At 60.4% G+C, this 18,972-nt stretch overlaps 1 protein-coding gene across 1 annotated transcript in view; it reads left to right on the forward strand.

The window, feature by feature from the left end:
• Positions 1-17,787, forward strand: part of NBEAL2 (neurobeachin like 2) — a 30,919-nt gene extending 13,132 nt beyond the window's left edge. Inside the window, 42 exon segments of the mRNA XM_064162421.1 lie at positions 762-1,333; positions 1,422-1,554; positions 1,635-1,754; positions 1,833-2,166; positions 2,248-2,330; positions 2,457-2,549; positions 3,013-3,184; positions 4,562-4,695; positions 4,792-4,951; positions 5,029-5,131; positions 6,291-6,444; positions 6,586-6,744; positions 6,836-6,995; positions 7,159-7,244; positions 7,550-8,218; positions 8,297-8,475; positions 8,554-8,713; positions 9,038-9,175; positions 9,256-9,561; positions 9,668-9,817; positions 10,363-10,520; positions 10,603-10,727; positions 11,170-11,290; positions 11,377-11,534; positions 11,747-11,919; positions 11,921-12,073; positions 12,628-12,723; positions 12,808-12,932; positions 13,236-13,376; positions 13,461-13,591; positions 13,769-13,878; positions 13,983-14,100; positions 14,174-14,271; positions 14,355-14,471; positions 14,563-14,873; positions 14,968-15,140; positions 15,404-15,498; positions 15,595-15,711; positions 15,790-15,951; positions 16,029-16,177; positions 16,279-16,414; positions 17,342-17,787. Of these exon segments, the coding sequence (XP_064018491.1) occupies positions 762-1,333; positions 1,422-1,554; positions 1,635-1,754; positions 1,833-2,166; positions 2,248-2,330; positions 2,457-2,549; positions 3,013-3,184; positions 4,562-4,695; positions 4,792-4,951; positions 5,029-5,131; positions 6,291-6,444; positions 6,586-6,744; positions 6,836-6,995; positions 7,159-7,244; positions 7,550-8,218; positions 8,297-8,475; positions 8,554-8,713; positions 9,038-9,175; positions 9,256-9,561; positions 9,668-9,817; positions 10,363-10,520; positions 10,603-10,727; positions 11,170-11,290; positions 11,377-11,534; positions 11,747-11,919; positions 11,921-12,073; positions 12,628-12,723; positions 12,808-12,932; positions 13,236-13,376; positions 13,461-13,591; positions 13,769-13,878; positions 13,983-14,100; positions 14,174-14,271; positions 14,355-14,471; positions 14,563-14,873; positions 14,968-15,140; positions 15,404-15,498; positions 15,595-15,711; positions 15,790-15,951; positions 16,029-16,177; positions 16,279-16,414; positions 17,342-17,446 (7,137 nt within the window). The 3' untranslated portion in view covers positions 17,447-17,787.
• Positions 17,788-18,972: the final 1,185 nt, after the last annotated feature.

The following is an 18,972-nucleotide window of genomic DNA, read 5'->3' on the forward strand; positions in this document are numbered from 1 at the left end:
AGTCCTGCTCAGCTGTGAGGGGGTTTTGGACCCTTCCTGGTGTTGGTACTGCCAGCTCTGGTTCTGCTGGTCATGGCAGGGTCTCTAACATGCTTGATGCATGGGGGTCTCCAAGACTTTTGATGGACAGGGCTGTCTGATGTACTTGGTGATATACTACACGGACCCAGACTTTGGTGTGTGGAGGTCACCAAGATGCTTGATGCCCAAGGACACATCAGAGACCCTTGATGCACAGGGGTCTCCAGAATGCTTGATGCTCAAGGACTCATCAGAGACCCTTGATGCACAGGGGTCTCCAGAGTGCTTGAAACTCAAGGATACATCAGAGACCCTTGATGCACAGGGGTCTCCAAAATGCTTGATGCTCAAGGACTCATCAGAGACCCTTAATGCACAGGGGTCTCTAAAATGCTTGATGCTCAAGGACTCATCAGAGACCCTTAATGCACAGGGGTCTCCAAAATGCTTGATGCTCAAGGACACATCAGAGACCCTTAATGCACAGGGGTCTCCAAAATGCTTGATGCTCAAGGACACATCAGAGACCCTTGATGCACAGGGGTCTCCAAAACACTTGTTGCATAAAGCCTCCAAGACTACTGCTGCACAAGGGGCTCCAGGACCCCTCCAGGCACTCATAAGTGCCCAAGACTTTGGGCACGTGGAGGCCTCTGCTGCCAACTCGGGGTGGCCAAGGGGAGGATCCATCCTTCTCCACCGAGTCAGGGCCACGCCAACCATCTCTTGTCTTCCAACAGGCAGTAGAGGGTGACCACAGCTCCTTCCCAGTGCGCCCCATCCGCAACGAGCAACCTCTGCTGATCCTGCTGGCCTGGTTGCCAGCGCTGGCGTGCCGAGAGCTGCAGGTCTGCCTCTCGGGCTGGCTGCGGCGGCTCTGCGAAGCCTCCCTGCCCAGCCGCCTCACCTGCGTCAAGGCAGGCATGGTGGGTTGTCTGCTGGGCGCCTTGGCCACTGAGCCAGCGCTGCCAGCTGCCTGCTCTGAAAACCTGCTGGAGCTGCTGCAGGCGCTGGGCAGCCTCTCCATCCGCCCCGGAGAGCTGCGGCAGCTCCTGCGGCTGCTGCGGCAGGAGCGGGGACAGGGACCTCATCCCTACGTGGCGCCTGTCATCCGGGCTCTGTCGGGCATGGCGCGGCTGGAGGGCCCTCCCCGGGCGCTGCAGTGCTTTGACCTGACGCCGGGAATGGCGGGGATCATGGTGCCCACCATCCAGAAGTGGCCTGGCGGTGCCTTCGCCTTCCACGCCTGGGTGTGCCTGAGCGAGGAGGAACCTGAGCCGCCGGTGAGGCCGAAGAGGAGGCAGCTGTACAGGTGATGCTCAATGGAGGGGCTGGGAGGGGTTGAGGTGAGGATGAGGAGCAGCAGCACCATCATCCCCGCCGTGCTTCTTCTCCGCCAGCTTCTTCACGTCCGGTGGGACAGGCTTCGAGGCGTTCTTCACCGCCGGCGGCGTGCTGGTGGTGGCAGTCTGCACCAAGAAGGACTACATGACGGTGGCCTTGCCGGAGTTTGCCTTCAACGACTCGGCTTGGGTGAGCATCCTCCCCGCCCCCGCCGAGAGGGGGCGACAAGGACACCGAGGCAGCTGACCCCTCTTCCCTGTCCCCACCAGCACTGCGTTGACATCGTCCACGTGGCCGGGCGCCGGCCCTTTGGCCAGAACGTGGTCAGCATCTACAGCGACGGCCACCTGCGCAAGACGGCGCAGCTGCGCTTCCCCTCCCTCCACGAGGTGAGGGACATCCCACCCACCCGCCTGCGCCCCTGCCTACGAGCCTGGGGGCTGACCGCGTCTTCTTCTCCCTCCCAGTCCTTCACCTCCTGCTGCATCGGCTCTGCAGGCCACCGGACCACCACCACCGCCGCTGCCGCCACCACCAGCCACCCACCGGTGTCCCACGGGCCGGAGGTGGTCTTCCCTTCACACCCAACCCTTGGCCGTTCCCAGTCTGTCCCAGCTGCCCTGGGCCCCCACTCTTGGACCCCTACTCAGCCCCCCATGGAGGGGGTGGTGGCCACCACGGCAGCCGGAAGCCAGGATATGGAGTGGGGCAGCCCCACCTCCCTGGAGGGTCACCTTGGCTCTGTGGCCATCTTCTGCGAAGCTCTGCAGCAAGCCCAGGTCAAAGCCCTCTTCTGTGCAGGTGAGATGTCCACAGGGTGTGCTGGTGGCAGCTGGGGTCTCTCCCACCGTGTCCCAGCTCACCCCAACCCTCTTCCTTCAGGACCAAACGTCACATCACCGTTTACAGTGGAGGGTGACTTGGTGGAGCTCAGCAGCAAGCTCTTGCTGTACTACACCCCACAGGTGAGAAATGCCACCCCACAGGTGAGGAATGCCACCCCACTGGGGACAGGCATGGCTCTGGTAGAGCTTCTGCCATAAGTGGCATCTCCAGGAGTGTGAGGATCCTTCCATGGTGCTCTCTTCTAGGCCTGCAGGAACAACATCTGTCTGGACCTCTCTCCCAGCCACGGCTTGGATGGGAGGCTGACCGGGCACAAGGTGGTCAACTGGGACATCAAGGTAGGCTGATGGGGCACAAGGTAGTCAACTGAGTGTGGGGTGTCCCATCCTGGCCGGTCCACCCCATGGCAGGGAGGCAGCTGGGTCTTTTCTGAGGTACAAGATCAGGGCAGGACCTCCACAGGGTGCTGGGTGGCCATGGTGGTTTTCTGCCCCCTGCAGGGACTCTGCAACATGGTACTGGGTCCACCAAGGACCTGTGTGACCTGTGGATTCCCTGCTGCCCTGTTTGCCCCATAGGTCCTCAGCACCCTGGGTCAGAACCGAGGGTGGTTGAGGGGGACAGGTGCTTCACGGGGCCCTGGTTTCAGTTTGTGTTGATCTTTGCTAGACATGGGGGCTGGTTCTCCCCAGCTTGGGCTGAGCCCACAAGCAAGATGGACCTAGATGTGTGGACAACCTCCTGCTCTGCACTGCCATCACCACTCAGCACCCACCAAAGCTTCTCACTTCCTTCTGGCAGGACGTGGTCAACTGTGTGGGAGGAATGGGAGTGCTGCTGCCCTTGCTTGAGCAAGTGGTGTCCAAGAAGGAGGAGCCTGAGGATGAGCAGGAGACCAACAACCTGGTGGGGCCAGAGCTGACGTCCTCCAGAAATGCCCAGGGCATGCTTATCCCACTGGGCAAGTCCTCAGGTGAGGGCCTCAGGGGACATGGAGAAGCAGTTGTCCTGCTTGAGTGCCTGAAGGTAACTTCACTGCCATGTGGGTGCTGCCAGGAGCAGATTGGTGCTGACCACGAGCAGAAAAGGTCCTGCCCCAAGAGTAACGGAGAAACTTTGACACCTTCTGGCTGTACCCTCTGTCAGTTTGCAGATGACACCAAGCTGGGTGGGAGTCTTGATCTGCTGGAGGGTTGGGAGGCTCTACAGAGGGATCTGGACAGGCTGGAGCAATGGGTGAGGTCAATGGGATGAGACCAAGGCATGGACCCTACCCTTGGGTCACATCAACCCCAGGAGCACTCCAGGCTGGGGGCAGAGTGGCTGGAAACTGCCGTGTGAGAGAGGACCTGGGAGGGTTGGTGACAGCAGCTGGAGATGAGCCAGGGTGTGCCCAGGTGACCAAGAAGGCCACCAGCATCCTGTGTTGGATCAGCAGTGGTGTGGCCAGCAGCAGGGCAGGGATTTTCCCCCTGGACACTGTGGGCACTGGTGAGGCTTCACCTTGAATCCTGGGGTGAGTTTTGGGCCACTCACTCCAAGAAGGACATCGAGGGGCTGGAGCAGGGCCAGGGAATGGCAAGAAAGCTGCTGAAGGGTCTAGAGAAGAGGTCTGGTGAGGAGCAGATGGGCTTGTTGAACCTGGAGAAAAGGAGGCTTGGGGAAGACCTTCTGACTCTGCAGCTCTATGAAAGGAGTTTGGAGACAGCTGGGAGTTGGTTTCTTCTCCCAGCAAAGAAGTGACAGGACAAGAGGAAATGGCCTCAAGTTGTCCCAGGGGAGTTTTAGGTTGGACCAGAGGAACAATTTCTTCCCCTTGAGGTTTGTTCAGGCCTGTCCCAGGCTGCCCAGAGCAGTGGCATAGTCCCCATCCCTGGTGGGGCTTCAGCACCTTGGAGATGTGGTGCTGAGGGCCATGGCTTAGTGGCAGCCTGGCAGTGCTGGGCTCATGGTTGGACTCCATCATCTTAAAGGTCTCTTCCAACCAAAACCATTCTGTGCTTGTCTGATCTTCTGACCCAATCAGTCATCTTTAACCAGCTCTGGTTGTCTCCAGGCTGCTGACCTCCAGCTTGCCTTTGCATGGAGTCTCCTCCTCCATGGACAAAAGAGGCTTTCCCCTGGTCCCCAGCTCCTTTCCAAGCTCAGAGCACCAGAGGTTTCTGCTGACATAAATCTGGGGGATGCCAGGGAGCAGGCTGATAAGTTGGTGGAGAGGAGTTGACAGGAGGATGAGGATCTCCAGGATGTCCTTCAAGAGGATCTCCAGGATGTCCTTGGCAGGCAGCTCTGTGGGGAGGTGTTTGGGTGGACAGGGAGCTGATAGAAACCCGTGGGCTGTGCCTTGCAGAGAGCAGGCTGGAGAGGAACAGCGTGGCTGCCTTCCTGCTGCTGCTGAAGAACTTCATCCAGAACCACCCTGTGAACCAGGAGAGCCTGGTGCAGTGCCACGGACCTGCCGTCGTCGGGGCGCTGCTGCAGAAGGTGCGGAGGGCTACCGCAGGCTCCATCCCGTGCTCCTCGGGGCTGCTCCCCAGCGGGGACACCGAGGCTGTGAGCTCGTCCTCTCGCCCACGGCAGGTCTCCAGCCCGCTACTGGACATGAGCACGCTGATGGCCTCGCAGATCCTGATGGAGCAGGTGGCCTCAGAGGGCAGCGGGCTCCTGCTGCACCTCCTCTACCAGCATCTCCTCTTTGACTTCCGCATCTGGAGCAACAGCGACTTCGCCGTCCGCTTAGGTGGGGATTGGCAGTGCCTGGGGGCGTCCTCCGTGTGCCAGCCAACCTCGGCGGCTGCTCACTCCTTCTCCCTGCAGGTCACATCCAGTACCTGGCCAACGTCGTCAAGGACCACAAGCAGCGCATCCGGAAGAAGTATGGGGTGCAGTACGTCCTGGACTCCATCAGGACGCACTATGGGTGAGCCACCACTTGTAGCCAGGACCTCCCGGCGCTGACATGGTGGTGGGCTTCACCCCTCCCGTCTGCAGCTTGGGCTAGACAGCCTTCTCTTGGGGCCGTGTCCTCCTCGCAAGCACCTCACGGGGTAGTCGTCACAACGTGCCCTTGTGGCCAAGAGGGCCAATGGCATCCTGGGGGCCGTCAGGAAAAGTGTGGCCAGCAGGGCTAGGCAGGTTCTTCTCCCCCTCTACTCTGCCCTGGTGAGTCCACACCTGCGATACTGTGTCCACTTTTGGGCTCCCCAGTTCAGGAGAGAGAGGAGAGAGTCCAGCAGAGAGCCACGAGGATTACTGGGGGGTTTGAGCATCTCCCCTGTGGAGAGAGACTGAGAGCCCTGGGGCTGCTTAGCCTGGGCAAGAGAAGGCTGAGAGGAGATCTGAGCAGTGTGTACAGATGTCTGAGGGGTGGGTGCCAAGTGCCTGGGGTCAATCTCTTCTGGGTGGTCAGCAGCAATCAGCCAAGGAGCAGCAGCTACAAACTGCAACATGGAAGGTTTCAGCTCAACATAAGGAGAGACTTCTTTACAGTGAGGGTGACAGAGCCCTGGAGCAGGCTGCCCAGAGAGGTTGTGGAGTCTCTGTCTCTGGAGACTTTCCAAACCCAGCTGGATGCATTCCTGTGTGAACTACCCTGGGTGATGCTGCCTTGGCAGGGAAGTTGGATTGGATGATCTCTGGAGGTCCCTTCCAACCTCCAAGGCTCTGTGGTGGTTCTGTGTGGGAGCATGGTGGTGGGTGCAGGACCTTCCACTTTTCATGGCCATGCCTCTTCCCCAAGCCTCCACCCAGAGCTGTGATTGGTCAGCCCCAAAGTCCACCTCCAGCATCTCTCCAGCAGCAGCTAAGAGCATGATGACTTCTGCAGCTAGCTGATGACCTTTTCTTGTCTGACCTGATGAGCTTCCTCACAGCCCTCATGGTGGTGCTGGCACCCTGCAGAGACCTGAACCTGCAGGGTGGACATTTCCCAGTGTTGGCCAGGAGGGAAGTCCACAGCAGGCTGCCATGGAGCTTCTCAGGCTTTGTGGTGGGGTTTGGGATCATGCAGGGGATGGGTGACAAGACAGGATGGCTGTGCCTGTCCCCAGAGGGAATCTCCATGTGTGTCTGTCCATCAGAACCTCCAGGGAGAAGACCACGGCCACTGATGACATCAGGACAGTACAGACGTCCCTCTTCAGCTTGGTGAAGGATTTCTTCTGCAGGAGCTTTTCTGGGGAGGAGATGCAGAGCTTGCTGAGCTACGTGGCTGGGGCACAGGATGAGCAGCAGGTAGGACACCAAGCCCCCTGGACCCCAAACATCTCATGTCGTGGGCTGGTCCGGCGCTTGGCGGCAGCAGATGGGGAGAAGTGACTGAGGTCCTAGTGGGGCATGTGGAGGGCAGTGGACAACCAGTCCCATGTCCTGCAGGTCTGTGGGGCGCTGGAGGTGATCCACAGCCTGCTGAAGGGCTCACCAGCCCAGGAGCAGCTCTTCACCTTCCTCTTTGAGCCAGGCCACGTGGAGGTCCTCTTCTCGCTGCTGGTGCAGAAGAAGTTCTCCGATGAAGTGCGGGAGAGGGTCTTCAAGGTAAGACGAGTCCCCAGTGCCAGCCTCTTGCCGTCCCCAGCAGCTGGTGGCTTTGCCACAGCAGGGTGACCATCTCCCCCTGCCTCACCAGATCCTCTACAAGATGCTGAAGTACGAGAAGGTCCCCGAGCGCAGCAAGAACCGCCTGAAGCTGAAGGACATCGGGTACCAGGGGCTCATCGCCTGCCTCGGTGACATCCCCGGCTCCATGCTGCTCTTCCGCTGCCTCTCGGAGCAGGTCCTGGGGGCAGGTACCACCTGGTGGCCTGGGCCACGCATCCCAGACGTATTCCATGGGTTCATCACGGGTGGCTTCTCATGAGGTTCTGCTGGCCTTGGGGCTGGGGGTCTTCTGGTGGCTTCTGGGGGCAGCAGGAGGTGTCCCACCGCCATATTGTCTTTCCTTGTCCACAGACCCTCCCAACTACAAGGACCTGGTGGCTGTGGTCTACCTGTCCCACCGTGCCGAGCTGACTGTGCGACTCGATATCTGCCGCAAGGTGAGCAGGGCCGTGGGCTCGAGGTGCTGTCACCATGTTGCCAGGACGGGGAAAGCTCCTTGGCCATCCAACCGTGCCCAAATGTGGGGGCCATGGGGGTGGTGGTAGCACCTCCTGCGCTTGGCTACCAAGGTGTGAACCTGCCAGCGTGGAGGTGGTGCGGCTCCTACCCGCCATGATGGTTGTGGATGACCTGGAGTGCTCAGGAGCAAACATGCTGCTACCTGGAAGGGTCAACCTCACCAAGAGGCTCCCAGGAGCTGTGGCAGCAGCATCAGATGTTCCTCTTTGGCTTCGTCCTGCAGCTCTTCCACTTGATCTACGCGCAGCAGGACCTGGTGAGGCAGCTGGCGAGGCTGGCTGGCTGGCAGGACACGCTCACCAAGCTCTACGTCAAGGAGTCCTACGAGTGCCGCCAGCACAGCCTGAGCCACCTGGGCACCGGCGCCTGCCTGGGGCTCCTGCGCTGCTCAGAGCCCTCCGGCAAGGAGGGACCCAGCCCACCACCGGCTGAGCTGCAGGAGCTGGACGTCTTCTTGCCACTGGGCTATGAGGCCTCGGACCAGGAGCTCTCTGAGGGCTTCTCCGACCACTCCATCTCCCCAAGTGGCCGCATCAAGTCCTTCCACTCCTACAACTTCAAGTCTTTTGACTCCTCTGACCGGGCCAGCCGCTCATCATCCAACCCTGGCGATGGACCTCCCTTCGATGGTGTCTACCACCCACTCTCACCCTTCTCCACCTCGCCCTTTGACCTGGGGCTTGACCTGGCCAGCACCAGCTCCATCGCCACAGCTGAGAGCGGCACACAGACCCCTGCCAGCGGCCCTGGCACCCCCTCACCCCTGGAGAGCTTCAAGCCCTTCCCTGGGATGCGAGCACGCAAGAGCTCCAGCCTCTCCAACGTCCTGGATGAGAGCAGCTACCAGGACACGCTGCCCAGCGACAATGTCTCCAACACCAGCAACCCCCAGGTGAGCCCCAAACCGTTGTGTCCACCATCCCGGACCATGCTGGACACCAGACTTCTCACCCTTCCTCTCCATTGACAGCAAACGCCTGAGGAGGAGCTGTGCAACCTCTTGACCAACATCATCTTCTCAGTGACCTGGCGTGGGGTGGAGGGCTGGGACGATGTGGCGTGGAGGGAGCGTGGGCAGGTCTTCTCTGTCCTCACCAAGCTGGGGACAGCCTGCGAGCTGGTGCGGCCCCCCGATGAGATCAAGCGTAGGTAAGTCCTACCCGGGTCCAGGCTGGTCCACCCCAAGGGTGGTAGGACCACTTTATGGTGCCACCTACTCTCCCACAGCTTACTGGAGATGATGCTGGAGTCAGCATTGACGGACCTGAAGGAGTCAGGACCATCCACCCTGCCTGGTCTCACCCACAATGCCCTCAAGCTGCTGCGATTGCTGCAGGACTTCTTGTTCTCTGAGGGACACAACAACCAGGCACTGTGGAGTGAGAAGGTGCCTGGGCCCTGGGAGAACTTCCTGAACTGTACCTCCTAAACTCTAACCCAAAGCCTAAGCCCTACACCCTTGACCTCACCCCAAACCCTCCACCTCACCATAAACCCCAAGCCCCAAACCATCACACTCATCTCCAGCCCTAACAAGCCTCTCATTAGGGTCATGAGTTGGAGGTCTACCCCTAGCCCCCTAACCCGTAACCCAAACCCATATGGAGCAAAGCTGAGGGTGGTTGGATGATGGGGGCAGACCTGGTGGCTTTGCTGGAGGACTGGGGTGGTGAGGTGTGACTGAGAAGAGGTCTCGCTGTGCCCCTCCCAGATCTACGAGGGGGTGAGCAGTCTGCTGGACAAGCTGGGCGTCTGGTACCACCTGGCCAATGGCACCTCCGACCTCAAGGAGATGGCCCAGACCGGGCTACGCATCCTTGTGGGCTACGTCATGCTGCAGGACCCTCAGGTGAGTCACCCTGCTCTCCTGGGGCTTGAGGTGAGACTCCAGGTGCCCCCATCTGACATCTGTCTCATGTCCTCCTGCAGCTGCACTCACTGGCGTACGTCAAGCTGCACAGCCTGCTGCAGACCTCCTCGGTCCCCAGGAAGGATGAAGCTTGCTACCTCCTGGGCAAGCTGGAGACCTCTCTGAGGCGCTCGCTGGATGCCAAGTCCGAGACCTTCTCCTGGCTGGTGCCCATCATCCGTACACTCATGGACCAGTGCTATGAGACCTTGCAGCTGCAGCTCTTCCTGCCCTCGCTGCCACCCACTAATGGCAGCCCCACCTTCTACGAGGACTTCCAGCTCTTCTGCACCACCCCGGAGTGGAGGAGCTTCATCGAGAAGCACGTGGGTGCCGCGGTGGCCTTGACGCGGCGGGGACACCTCGTAGGCTCCTAGCCTGGGTGATGGTTGGTGGGTTCCAGCTCCCTTCTCATGGTGGCTCTCTCGGTAGGTGCAGCCCACCATGGCCCAGTTTGAGATGGACACCTTTGGCAAGAGTCACGACCACATGTCCAACTTCTGGAACGCCTGTTACGATGCCATGATGAGCAGCTCCCAGCGGCGGGAGCAGGAGAAGGCAACCAGCCGCAGGATGTTCCAGGTACTGCCTGCTCCTCACCCCTGCCACGTCACCCTGGAGGTGTGCTCCTCGTCATGGGCACCTGTTCTGCACCCCAGGGGTATAGTCCTTACCCTGCAGACATTGCCCTCAGGAAGTGCTTCTCCTCTTGGGGTCATTGTTCTGGGGATGTGTTCCTCAGCCCAGGAACATCATCTCAAGGATGTGTTTGTCATTCCTGGGGTGTGCTGCTCTCCCCAAACACATCAGCCTGGGCATGTGCTGCTCACCCAGGGCCATCGTCCTGGGGTGTGCTGCTCACCCCAAACACATCATCCTGGGCATGTGCTGCTCACCCAGGGCCATCGTCCTGGGGATGTGCTGCGCACCCCAAACACATCAGCCTGGGCATGTACTGCGCACCCCAAACACATCAGCCTGGGCATGTGCTGCTCACCCCAAACACATCAGCCTGGGGCTGTTCACCTTACCCTGAGGATGTCACTCCATGGAATGCTCCTCACCTCAGGGCTGTCCCCAGCAGGCCCTAGCCCTGCTGCCACTTGACTCTCCTGCTCCCCTGGCAGGAGCTGGTGCTGGAGCCGGCGGCGAAGCGCTGCAGGGCAGAGAATGCCCGGCATGCCAACGTGCTCAAGCAGGCCAACAACCACCACAGCACCGTGCTCAAGCAGTGGAGGTCCCTCTGCCGCCTCCTCACCTCACCTCGCTCCGCCTGGGCTGACCGGTGAGCTCCCACCTCGGTCCTCGGGGAAGGGTGGCATGACTGGGGTGGTCCTCAGGGTGCCTCAACCCTGCATGCCCCCCAGGAACCCACCAGAGGTTCGGTGGAAGTTGTCAAGTGCTGAGACCTACTCCCGGATGAGGTTGAAGCTGGTGCCCAACCTGAATTTTGACCAACACTTGGAGGCCAGTGCCCTGCGGGACAACCTGGGTGAGGGTGATGGGAGTGGGGCAACCAGGGGCTCCCCCTCATGGCCCACAGGACAACCTGGGTGAGGGTGATGGGAGTGGGGCAATCAGGGGTTCTTCCTCATGGCCCCACAGGACAATGTGGGTGAGGGCGATGGGCGTGGGGCAACCAGGGATTCCTCCTCATGGCCCACAGGACAACATGGGTGAGGGCGATGGGAGTGGGGCAACCAGGGGCTCCCCCTCATGGCCCACAGGTGGTGAGGGCGATGGGAGTGGGGCTCCCAAGAGTGTCCCCATGCCATGGGCAAGGGTGTGCCACGATTTGGACGCACGTGGTGGGATTGAGCTGGGAGCTGTCCTGGACCCCGTTGGGGTTGAGTGGTGGGGTGGGGGTGCTTCACAGGACTCGTCCTCCAGCTGTGATGGGCCACAGGTGCCTGCTGACCCTCTCCTCGTTTCAGGGGCTGACCACCTCCACAACCCTGCCGAGTCCCTCCCACTCGCCATGGCCAAGGAGGCCAAGGTGAGCGAGCTGGAAGATGACCAACTAGCTGAGGAGGACCTCCCTGTCCTGGACAACCAGTGAGTGTCCCCATCCCCTGTCACAGCACTGGCCCACCCAGGCTGAGAGTGTCATCAAGGTCTCCACACCAACCTGTGTCACCCAGGGCTGAGCCCAAGGAGCAGAACCAGCGGGAGAAGCTGGTGGTGTCAGAGGACTGTGAGCTCATCACCACAGTGGCCGTTGTCCCTGGCCGGCTGGAGGTGACAACCCAGCACATCTACTTCTATGATGGCAGCAGCGAGAAGGAGGAGACAGAGGGAGGTAACAGCCTGTGCTCCTCGGGGGGTCCCTGCAGCCAGCTGGGGCAGGTGACACCCTCACCCATCCCCCCTACCCCAGAAGCCCATCATGCCAGGCGCTGGTGGCTTTGGGGGGTGGCCTCCTCCCATCTCCAGGGTGATCCCCACCTTGGGAACGGAGGTCTGGGTGGATGGTGATGGCCACGGGGCTCTGTGCCCCCCACATCTCAGCAGGGATCGGCTACGACTTCAAGCGTCCCTTGTCCCACCTGCGTGAGGTCCACCTGCGGCGCTACAACCTGCGGCGCTCCGCGCTCGAGCTCTTCTTCATCGACCAGGCCAACTACTTCCTCAACTTCAAAAGAAAGGTGGTGGCACGCTCCCAACCCCAGCAAACCCCTCCTGGCTCCATCTCCTCCAACCACATCCTCCTCCTTGTGTCACCCCCCCCAGGTGAGGAACAAGGTCTACTCCTGCATCCTTGGCCTGCGTCCTCCCAACCAGATCTACTTCGGCAGCAGGTCGCCCCAGGAGCTGCTGAAAGCCTCAGGGCTCACACAGGTACCAGTGCCACCTTGCCCACCTCCACCCCATAGCTCCCCTTCCCCAAAGGCAGAGGGCAAAATGCAAGTGTGGAATGGGAGAGGTCATGGGATCAGGGATGGCCATGGATTGGAGAAGACTGTGGGACCAAGGATGACCATGAGATGGAGATGGCTAAGGATGGTCATGGGACCAGAGATGGTTGTGGGATGGGGATGACCATGGGGTGGTGACAGCCATGGAACTGAGGTGGTCACAAAAGCAAGGATGGTGTGAGAGCATCCTTGGGACCAGGGATGTCCCTGAAGTGAGGATGACTTTAAGACCAGGGATGGCTGTGGGATGGAGGTGGCCAAGGGACCAGGGATGACCACAGAATGGAGACAGCTGTGGGACCAGGGATTGCTATGAGACCAGAGATGATCATGGGGTGGAGGTGACCATGACACGAGGGGTGGCTGTGGTACCAAGGATGGTCTGGGACCAGGGATGGCCATGGGACAGGCACAGCCATGGGGTGGAAGTGTCTGCCCCATCTTCTGCCCTCCTCAGCCCTTCTCCCTTTGCTCCAGAAATGGGTCCTGCGGGAGATCTCCAACTTCGAGTACCTCATGCAGCTGAACACGATCGCAGGGCGCACCTACAACGACCTCTCCCAGTACCCCGTGGTGAGCTTCGTGTCCACCCCACACCCACCCCTCCAATGAGCCTGTGCCCGCCTCCAACCTCACCCACCTCCCACTCCCACCCAGTTCCCCTGGATCCTGCGGGATTACGTCTCAGAGACCCTTGACCTCACCAACCCAGCTGTGTTTCGGGACCTGTCCAAGCCCATCGGGGTGGCCAACGAGCGGCATGCCCGGGACGTGAAGGAGAAGTGAGTAGGTCTAAAACGAGGGAGGAGGGAAGTGAGGAACGTTTGGTTGGCTCCTGGTGGACCTCCTTCACCTCATCACAGAAAGAAATTCTTTCCATTGAGGGTGGGGAGACACTGGACCAGGTTGCCCAGAAGGGTCGTGGATGCTCCCTCCCCAGAGGTGTTCAAGTCCAAGTTGGATGAGGCCTTGAGCAGCCTGCTGTAGTGGGAGATGTCCCTGCCCGGTGCTGGGGGGGCTTGGATTTAGATGATCTTTGAGGTGCCTTGCAACCCAACCCATGCTGTGATTCCCTGATCTGCAAGGTACGAGAGCTTTGAAGACCCCACGGGCACGGTGGACAAGTTCCACTACGGCACACACTACTCCAACGCGGCAGGCGTCATGCACTACCTGATCCGCACCGAGCCCTTCACCACCCTCCACATCCAGCTGCAGAGCGGCAGGTGGGCACCCAGCGGGGGGACCTCAGGCAAAGGGACATCAGGGGGGCACTAAGAAGCTCCAACCCAGGTGTCCTGCCCCACCAGGTTTGACTGCTCGGACCGGCAGTTCCACTCGGTGCCAGCAGCGTGGCAAGCCCGCATGGAGAACCCGGTGGACGTCAAGGAGCTCATCCCCGAGTTCTTCTACTTCCCTGAGTTCCTGGAGAACCAGAACGGTGAGAGGCACACATCTAGGGGCACCATCGAGCAGAAGAAGTCCCTCTCCATGGCTGGGCACTAGATGAGTCTTTAAGGTCCCTTCCCCCCCAAGCCATTCTATGATTGTGTGTCCCCCATGGGAGCGTGGTGGAGGTTGGTGTCCTCCGTTCAGCCTTTGCCTGCTGTGCCTGCAGGCTTTGACCTGGGCTGCCTGCAGCTGTCCAACGAGAAGGTGGGCGACGTGGTGCTGCCCCGGTGGGCCAGCTCTCGAGAGGACTTCATCTGCCAGCACCGCAAAGCCCTGGTGAGATGCCGCAGTTCGGCCCAGCCGCGCTCCCGCCCCTGGCAGGGTCATTGCCGGGGGGTGGTGGACATCCCAGCCCCCCCTGATGTGCCATCCTTGGCCAGGAGTCGGAGTATGTCTCAGCCCACCTCCACGAGTGGATTGACCTCATCTTTGGCTACAAGCAACGAGGCCCAGCCGCCGTGGAGGCCCTCAATGTCTTCTACTACTGCACCTATGAGGGTGAGCCATGAGGAAGGGAGGTGGGGGGGGACACCTACCAGGTGGCCCCCTCCGTGACCATCCCCATCCCCAGGAGCCGTGGACCTGGATGCCATCGCCGACGAGACGCAAAGGAAGGCTCTGGAGGGCATCATCAGCAACTTTGGGCAGACACCTTGCCAGCTGCTCAAGGTAGCTCATGCCTCCACCCCCTCCAAAAACCGCCCCTTTTGGAGGGCCCCCACCCTTCTCAAGGGTTCCATCACCCCCTCCAGGAGCCCCACCCTGCCCGGCTGTCGGCAGAAAGCGCAGCCCGGAGGCTGGCCCGCCTCGACACCCGCTCACCCAACGTCTTCGAGAACCTGGACCAGCTCAAGTCCTTCTTTGTGGAGGTAAGGACAACCTCAGGAGGTCCCCCGTGACCAGGACTGGGAAGGTTGGTGGTGATCAGGATGATGCCCATTGGCTGTTGTCTCCCCACAGGGCATCAGTGATGGGGTGGCCTTGGTGCAAGCCGTGGTCCCCAAGAACCAGGCACACTCCTTCATCACTCAGGGATCCCCAGATGTCCTGGTGAGTGTGGGGAAACTTGAGGCACAGGTGGATTCTGGTGACCTAGGAGGTGCAGGACCAAACCTGAGGTTGGCTGCAGTGGTGGGAGCTGGGTCACCCCCATCTACCCAGGTCACCGTGAGTGCCAACGGCTTGCTGGGAACCCACAACTGGTTACCCTACGACAAGAACATCTCCAACTACTTCAGCTTCACCAAAGACCCTACTGTCTCCAACACAAAGTGAGTTGGGCAGCACCGTCCTTAGGGGTGACCCCCAGAGGGGCCACCGAGCCCACCCGTGGCTCTGCCACCGTCCCATGTCCCTCCCCACCAGGACCCAGCGCTTCCTGCAGGGCCCTTTTGCCCCCGGCGCGGACCTCTGCTCCCGCACGCTGGCCGTGTCCCCCGACGGGAAGCTGCTCTTCAGTGGAGGGCACTGGGACAACAGCCTCCGTGTCACCTCGCTGGCCAAAGGGAAGGTGGTTGGGCACATCACCCGGCACATAGGTATGTCCTTCTCCAACGATGAGCCTCCCGTGGTGCCCTGACAGGTTTGCAGGGCCGTGGGGGTTGGCAGAGGACACACGAGCTTGCCAGGGACATCTCCCTGTATCTGCCATCTTCTGGAGACAGTCCAGGGCCCGTCTCAGAGCTGGGGTGGGCTTAGAGCCAGTAGCATCTCCAAACCACACCTCCGGGTGGCACTGGTGCCATGCCGAGGGGCCAAGGTGCTGAGCCAGCACCTCATGATGGCTCTCTGGATGTCCCAGATGTTGTCACCTGCCTGGCGCTTGACCTCTGCGGCATCTACCTCATTTCTGGGTCCCGGGACACCACCTGCATGGTGTGGCAGGTCCTACAGCAGGTAGGAGGTTGACCCTCACGCCATGCTCCAGGCAGGAGGAGCTCCTGGTGGCCACTGCCACCAAGTCACTGAGGTCCTCGTGTCTCCAACGGTCAGGGTGGGTTTTCCAGCGGCTTGGCTCCCAAACCTGCCCAGGTCCTGTACGGCCACGACGCCGAGGTGACCTGCGTGGCTATCAGCACCGAGCTGGACATGGCTGTGTCAGGCTCCAAGGTGAGCTGAGGGGGTGGGGGTGGGCAGCAAGATGGACAACGGCCACCATCATCACCCTGTGACCCCTTCGCCCCGTAGGACGGCACCATCATCATCCACACCATCCGCCGGGGGCTCTTCATCCGCTCCCTGCGGCCGCCCGGAGAGAGCTCACCCCCGGCTGCCCTCTCCCACCTGGCCGTGGGGCCAGAGGGGCAGGTGGTCGCCCAAACCAGCATGGGCCAACGAGCCTGCCTGAAGGTATGGCCAGGTGTCCCCGTGTGCTCCTCCTCCTCACCCTCAGCTCCTGGCTCCCCCTTCCATGCTCTGTCTTTCAGGACAGGTTTGGGTTGCACCTCTACTCGGTCAACGGGAAGCACCTCTCCTCCGTGCCCCTGGACGAGGAGGTGACAGCCATGTGCCTCACCGAGGACTTCGTGGTGCTGGGGACCGTGCAGTGCGGGCTGGAGATCCGTGACCTCCAGAGGTGAGGGCTGCCACCCGCCCCTCTGTCACCCCCCCCCGCCCCCAACGACCGCCCCTTTGGAGGGTTCCAGAGGTCTCACTCCACCACTCATCTTCTGACAGCCTCAAGGCAGCTGTGCCCCCTGTACCCATGAGGGTGCCCATCCACAGTGTGTCCGTCACCAAGGAGAAGAGTCACATCTTGGTGGGCTTGGAGGATGGCAAGCTCATCGTGGTGGGGGCTGGGCAGCCTGCTGAGGTGAGTGTGGGCCTTTACCTCAGGTGGGGAGGGGGGCTAGGGGTGGTCATGTCTTGGTGTCCACTGGGTGCTGATGGACTGAGGACCTCTGCTTGTCCTCCTCTTGGCTCTCCAGGGTGAAGGGAGGCAGAGATGGGGTGGGATGGGGAGATAGAGGAAAGGGAGGGTGTGGAGGTGGAGATAGAGAAGATGGAGATGGAGGTGGCAGTGAAGATAAGGGTGGATGTGGAGATAGAGAAGGGGTTGGAGGTGTAGATGATAGGGAAGAGAAGGTGGAAGATGAGAACAGAAAAGGGAACAGGTGGAGGTGGAGCAAAGGATGGTGTCTGGAAGGGGATGTGTGATGGGAAAGGTGCTGGGGATGGTGGATGTTTGGAAGAGGATGAGGATGAAGATTTGGAAGGGAATGGGAACGAGGAATGGGGATAGAGAAACGGATGGAAGCAATGGAGGTGGAGAAGAGGATGAGGAATGGAGATAAACAGCTGGACTTGTGGGGGTGGTGGATATGAAGAAGGGGATGGGGAAGGTGGATGGAGAAGCAGATGGACATTTGGGAGCAAGGGGAAGGGGGATGAGGAAGGGGATGAGGATAGGGATTTGCAAAGGAATGGAAATGGAGAAATTGATGAGGATAGGGATGGAGAAGCAGATTTTAGGAGGGGATGGAGATGGACAGGGGGATGGGGATTTGGAAGGGGATAGAGATAAGAAAGGGGATGGAGATGGAGAAGGGGGTGAGGACGGAGATGGAGAAGGGGGTGAGGATCTGGAAGGCATTGGAGAAGATGATGATGATGGGCAAAGAAATGAAGACCCGGAAGGGGATGGAAGAAAGGGATGAGGACAAAGGTGGAGAAGGGGATGAGGATGAGGAAGGAGCTGGCAGATAGGACCATCGGGAGGGTTCTCCTCTCCCTCCCCCAGGTGCGGCCAGGCCAGTTCCACCGGCGGCTGTGGCGTTCCACGCGTCGAATCTCCCAGGTCTCAGCTGGTGAGACAGAGTACAACGCTGCGGAGGGCAGGGGCTAGAGCCACCCACCCGAGGGACACCCACCCGAGGGACACCCACCCGGGGTCCACCAACCACCCAGGGACCTTCAGCGAGTCCGTCGCCCGTGGCCTTATCCAGCCCCACCCCCATTTTAGGGGGTCCCTTCCCTGGGGAGTGAGGGACAGGGGTGAGGAGTAGGGGGACTCCTTGCGGCGCAGGGGGGTGACACGGACCTGTCCCACCCCATCCCACCCTGCTGGCCAGGAGCTGCTGGGGGTGGCCCCGCCCCCTCCCGGGTTATTTTTTACCTCTTTTTAGGCCTTTTACAAGAAAAAAAATATTGATAATAATTAATGATAATAAATGTCTGGGACATGGGCACGAGTGGGGCTCTGAGCGGCCAGCGGCACCGCCCACGGGGCGCGGCAGCTCCGCACCGCCCGCACCACTGGCGTCAGCGATCGGCAGCTCCACACTGCCCTCACGAGTTGGGTCCGGGCTCAGCAGCTCCACACTGCCCTCACGAATTGGGTCAGGTCTCAGCAGCTCCACACACTGCTGTCACGAGTTGGGTCAGGTCTCAGCACCTCCACACACTGCTGTCACGAGTTGGGTCAGGTCTCAGCAGCTCCACACACTGCTGTCACGAGTTGGGTCAGGTCTCAGCAGCTCCACACTGCCCTCACGAGTTGGGTCCGGGCTCAGCAGCTCCACACTGCCCTCACGAGTTGGGTCCGGGCTCAGCAGCTCCACACTGCCCTCACGAGTTGGGTCAGGTCTCAGCAGCTCCACACATTGATGTCACGAGTTGGGTCAGGTCTCAGCAGCTCCACACACTGCTGTCGCGAGTTGAGTCAGGTCTCAGCAGCTCCACACACTGCTGTCACGAGTTGAGTCAGGTCTCAGCAGCTCAACACACTGCTGTCACGAGTTGAGTCAGGTCTCAGCAGCTCAACACACTGCTGTCACGAGTTGAGTCAGGTCTCAGCAGCTCAACACACTGCTGTCACGAGTTGAGTCAGGTCTCAGCAGCTCCACACACTGCTGTCACGAGTTGGGTCTGGGCTCAGCAGCTCCACACACTGCTGTCACGAGTTGGCTCTGGGCTCAGCAGCTCCACACACTGCTGTCACGAGTTGGCTCTGGGCTCAGCAGCTCCACACATTGATGTCACGAGTTGGGTCTGGGCTCAGCAGAGCCAAACTTGTGTCATGAGTTCGGTTGTGCCTTAGCAGTTTCCCAGTCATGTCCTGAGCTGGCTTTGGTCTCAGCAGTTCCACTCATGTCATGAGTTGGGTCAGGTCTCAGCAGTTCCACACACTGTTGTCACGACTTCAGGCAGGCCTCAGCAGTGCCACACACTGGTGTCTGGTGTTGAATCAGCTCTCAGCAGCTCCACATACGGCTGTCATGAGCTGGGTCAGCTCTCAGCAGCTCCACACACTGCTGTCATGAGCTGGGTCAGGTCTTAGCAGCTCCACACACTGCTGTCACGAGTTGGGTCTGGGCTCAGCAGCTCCACACACTGCTGTCACGAGTTGGGTCAGGTCTCAGCAGCTCCACA

Source organism: Pogoniulus pusillus, chromosome 23 (genome assembly GCF_015220805.1).
Source record: "Pogoniulus pusillus isolate bPogPus1 chromosome 23, bPogPus1.pri, whole genome shotgun sequence".
Lineage (NCBI taxonomy): Eukaryota > Metazoa > Chordata > Aves > Piciformes > Lybiidae > Pogoniulus > Pogoniulus pusillus.